Raw genomic sequence first — 4,854 nt, 5'->3', positions numbered from 1 at the left:
TCTCTCTCAGCTCTGCAACTCAAGGCAAGCACTTTACTACTTGAGCCACAGCGCCAATTCCTGTCCCTGAGTTTTTTCACCTCCTCAGTAGCAAGGATTCCAGGATTGAGGCACCGGCACATGGCCCTGCCAACATTAATTTTTATCTTACCCCACATACACATGTGTTTTCTAGAAGCTCCAGAAGGTTCTTTTCTAGTATTTCTTTGGCACCCGCCTGTCTGCATCCTTCCATCCTAATCAGGTTACCTTATCTGTTCCATCTCTAATCTATCCCTTGGCCCCTGTATTTCCCCCCTCCTATCTATTGCTCCATAAATCTGTCAAAAACATATTTATTAGAGATTCTTCTAGTAAAGAAGAATCTTTCCAACCAACTATATATACTAACCTATCAATTATTTTTCATTCACCCATCAATCTATCATTTTATCTATTCTTTTACAAGCCTCTTCATCATTCATAAATCTGTTACTCTTTCATCCATCCACCAATTTATCCGTCTATCCATCCATTTCTCCATTACCCATCCATTCATCCATCCATGCACCCATCCATCCATTGCACCCACCTGCCATTCCAGTCATAAACCCTTCCATTCATCAAATTACATTTCCAAACAACTCACTAATCTGGTTATTTCCACATGAGAGTTAATCTTAATGTTACCCCAACACCCATTGAGTGGAAAATTGGGGGAAGTTTCCCCCAGAGCAGAATTGAGACCTTTGCTAGTCCATCTCCATCCTGACTACCACAGTGTTGACCACAGAGCAGGGCAGGGTGGAGGGAAGATGATTCTGACATCATGGCAGGTTTGGCTATGGCCAATGGAGAACGATGGAAGGTCCTTTGCCGTTTTTCTCTGACTGTCCTTTGAAACTTTGGGATGGGAAAGCGGAGCATTGAGGAGCGGATTCAGGAAGAGGCTGGGTACCTACTAGAGGAATTCCAGAAGACAAAAGGCATGGAGGTTGGGGGGAGCTCTCCAATGGCTGCTAGGTGATGGGGTGTCAGTGGAGGGAGAGTTCAATTATAAGAAGATGGGCCTTGGTGGCAGAAAACTGAAATGGGAGATGGAAACTCTCCAGATTTACTGAGATTTCCAGCCAGGTTCCAGGTTAAAAAACTAACATGTGATATCCATAGCTCATTCCTGTAACCCTAGCTCCTAGGAGGCTCAGACCTTGAGGATCGTGGTTCAAAGCCAGTCCAGGTAGGAAAGTTTGTGAGACTCTTTGTCTCTCATTAACCACTAAAACCACAAGTGGAGCTGTGGCTCAAGTGATAGATCAGCAGACTTCACCCTGAGTTCAAGCCCAGTACCCACCAAAAAAGAGTCAACATGGAAGACCCTTAGAAACTACTTATCCAGAGCCCTTCATCAATGGACTCCCAAAATCTGTATGTAGAGTTTTGGTGATAAGGGTGTAGCCAGGGCTGGGTTTATACTCCCAGTTATTCTCAGCCTTCTCAGTGCTGGGTCTATACTCATGTACCACTATACCCAGCCCTCAGTGTGCTTACTGCACATCAGGAACTGAGTGAAGCCTTTTTTCATGACTCCATTACTTCTCGTGATCATCTCAAACATGAATGATTTCCACTCCCTCCTTCTCCCCTCACTCCCCCCCCAGACACCCCAATTGATCCCACCTTCTTCCTGAGCCCCACGGTGTCCAATGTCATCAGTTCTGTGGTCTTCGGAAACCACTTTGACTATGAAGACAAGCAGTTCCTGAGCCTTCTGGGGATGATTAATGAGACTTTCATTGAGATGAGTGTGCCCTGGGCCCAGGTGACCATGGGGAGTCACTTTCCCTGCCCCTTCCCCTGGGTCCCCAACTCTGACATGCACCAGTGACTCATGCCTGTCATCCTAGCTACTCTCAGGAGGCTGAGATCTGAGGATCATGGTTCAAAGCCAGCCTGGGCAGAAAAGTCCATGAGACTCTTATCTCCAATAAACCACTAGAAAATTGGAAGTGGCGCTGAGGCTCAAGCAGTAGTGTGCTCGCCTTGAGCTGAAGAGTGCAGGGATAGTGCCTAGGCCCAGAGTTCAAACCCCACACTTGACAAAAAAGAAAAAAAGAAAAAAGAAAATGACAAGCGGCATTCTGATTCAAAGTGGTAGAGAGCTAGTCTTGAGCACAAAGAGGCTCAGGGACAGTGCCCAGGCCCCGAATTCAAAATCCATGAATGACAAAAATCAATCAATCAATCAATCAATAAAGGTCACCCCAAACTCTCAACCCCAACTCTCTCCTGACCCCAGACTCAGGCCACCTGGTTGGTTCCCCTGGCCCCTATGGCCAACACATCTCTGTCACTTGTATCCACAGCTGTATGATAGGTATTCGGGAGTCATGCAGTATTTGCCCGGAAGACACAATCACATATATGATTTGATAGAGGACCTGAAGGCCCTCATAGCATCCAGAGTCAAGGTCAATGAAGCCACACTTGACCTCCAAAACCCCCAAGATTTCATCGACTGTTTCCTTATAAAGATGCACCAGGTACATGCTTCCTCCCGCCCCAGCCCTGTTCTTTCTCCTCAAAGTCCTGCTGGGGTCAGTTAATGCTTATGTGCATGTGGTGGAAGAAAAGAGGAAGTATTTCATACAGTTCACAGTGTGTGTTTGTGTGTGTGTGTGAACACATGCATGCACATGCGTGTACCCACCAGTACTGGGGCTTGAACTCAGGGCCTGGGTGCTATCCCTGAGCTTTTTCCTTCAAGGCTAGTGCTCTACCACTTGATCCACAGCTCCACTTCTGGCTTTTTTGGTGGCTCAGTAGAGATAATAGTCTCATGGATTTTTCTGACTAGACTGGCCTTGAACCTTAACCCTCAGATCTCAGCCTCCTGAATATCTAGGATAACAGGTGCAAGCCACTAGCGCCCAGCTAGAAATTTGCATCTTTGCATTGCAACATTTTCATGATAGAGCACAGAGAGGCTCAGGGACAGAGCCCAGGCTCTGAGTTTCAGCCCCAGGGTTGACAAAAACAAAACAAAACAGAAAGGAAGTTTTAATGACACTCTGCTTTCTTCTCCCAGTTCTCTCTCTCCCCCTCTTCCCCACCTCCCCCTCACCTACCCTGTGTCTGCCTTACTATTTTTCTAATACATCAGATTCACTCCTGCTTCTGGACTTTGTTTACCCATATGTTATGTTTTGGAAAACAATTGCCTTTCTGGGCACCAGCGGCTCATGCCTGTATTCTTAGGCATTCAGGAGGCTGAGATCTGAGGATCATGGTTCAAAGTCAGCCCAGGCGGGAAAGTACATAGTAGACTCATCTCCAATGAACCACCAAAATAAAATCTGGAAGTGGTGCTGTGGCTCAGGTGGTAGAGGGCTGGCCTTGAGCAAAACAACAAAGGGACAGCACCCAGGCCCTGAGTTCACACCCAGGACTGACACACACACACACACACACACACACACACACACAAATCTACCTTGTACATGGGTGGAGGGGAACCCCAACAACACAGAGACAGAAGAAGGTAATCCTATTCACGATCTCCTTCTCTCCCAGGATAAAAAGGATCCACACACAGAATTCAGCCTCAGGCATTTGGTGCTCACCACCCTCAATCTCTTCTTTGCTGGCACAGAAACAGTGAGCTCGACCCTACGCTATGGAATGTTGCTCTTAATGAAATATCCTCAGGTAGAAGGTGAGCTGAGCTGGCATCTCCCACTCCTCTAATAGGAAGGAAGGAAGATACCATCTTGAAAGGGCAAGATATACCAGGCACTGGTGGCTCATGCCTGTCATCCTAGCTATGGAGGCTGAGATCCGATGATCATGGTTCAAAGCCAGCCTGGGCAGAAAAGTCTGTGAGACTCTTATCTCAATGAACCAGCAAAAATGCCAGAAGTGAAGCTGTGGGTCAAGTGGTAGAGCTCTAGCTTTGAGTGGAAAAGCTCAGGGACTGTGACCAGGCCCTGAGTTCAAGTCCCAGTACCAACACAAAAAACCAACAAAATAAAACAAAGCACACAAGGCTTTTACCTTCAGAGGTGAACAATAATTTGAAATGGAGATAAAGTAATCTCTCCATCTAAGGATCTATAACTCTATGGTATTTGCAAAATCCAGACCAGCATCTGCCTTAGCTACTCTGACAGAAACACCTACTGCCCTTTCTTGCCTTCTTTTGCTCAAGGCTAGCACTCTACCACTTGAGCCACATCACCATTTCCAGCCTTTACTGTTTATGTGGTACCCAGGGCTTCATGCAGGCTAGGCAAGCATTCTACCCCTAAGCCATATTCCCAGTCCTTTCCTGCCTTCTTTTGTGAAATGTCTTCCTGGATTCTTCCAGCTAAGGTCCAGGAAGAGATTATCCAGGTGATTGGACCACACCGGATTCCCACAGTGGATGACCGCATCAAGATGCCCTACATGGATGCCGTCATCCATGAGATCCAGAGACTGACGGACATCGTGCCCCTGGGAGTCCCCCATACCGTCGTCCGGGACACTCACTTCCGAGGCTACTTTCTGCCCAAGGTGATAGTTTTCACTGTCACCTCTTTATCTCCTTCACCCCCCCCTCTTTCTCTCACACACACAATGCTCCTTATTCAACACTGACTTTTTCTTAATTCCTTCCATCTTCTCACCAGGGCATAGATGTCTATCCACTACTTGGCTCTGTCCTCAGAGACCCCAAATACTTCCAACACCCAAATGACTTTTATCCTCAGCACTTCCTGGATGAACAGGGACGCTTCAAGAGGAATGATGCCTTTGTGGCCTTTTCTTCTGGTAAGTTCCCATGGTCTATGAAACTCCCCCCAATAAAAACTAGAGCCATCTCTTCAAGTCCACATC

At 46.9% G+C, this 4,854-nt stretch overlaps 1 protein-coding gene across 1 annotated transcript in view; it reads left to right on the top strand.

The window, feature by feature from the left end:
• LOC106000904 (cytochrome P450 2G1-like) overlaps positions 1–4,854 on the top strand; it is a 19,599-nt gene that overhangs the window by 13,890 nt on the left and 855 nt on the right. Inside the window, exons 4-8 of the mRNA XM_013036120.1 lie at positions 1,638–1,798; positions 2,343–2,519; positions 3,550–3,691; positions 4,343–4,530; positions 4,647–4,788. Of these exons, the coding sequence (XP_012891574.1) occupies positions 1,638–1,798; positions 2,343–2,519; positions 3,550–3,691; positions 4,343–4,530; positions 4,647–4,788 (810 nt within the window). The remainder of the gene's footprint in view (positions 1–1,637; positions 1,799–2,342; positions 2,520–3,549; positions 3,692–4,342; positions 4,531–4,646; positions 4,789–4,854) is intronic.

Source organism: Dipodomys ordii, unplaced genomic scaffold (assembly GCF_000151885.1).
Source record: "Dipodomys ordii isolate 6190 unplaced genomic scaffold, Dord_2.0 Scaffold249, whole genome shotgun sequence".
NCBI classification, from domain to species: domain Eukaryota; kingdom Metazoa; phylum Chordata; class Mammalia; order Rodentia; family Heteromyidae; genus Dipodomys; species Dipodomys ordii.
The sequence above is the reverse complement of the archived record's forward strand: the minus strand, read 5'-3'. Positions and strand labels throughout refer to the sequence as shown.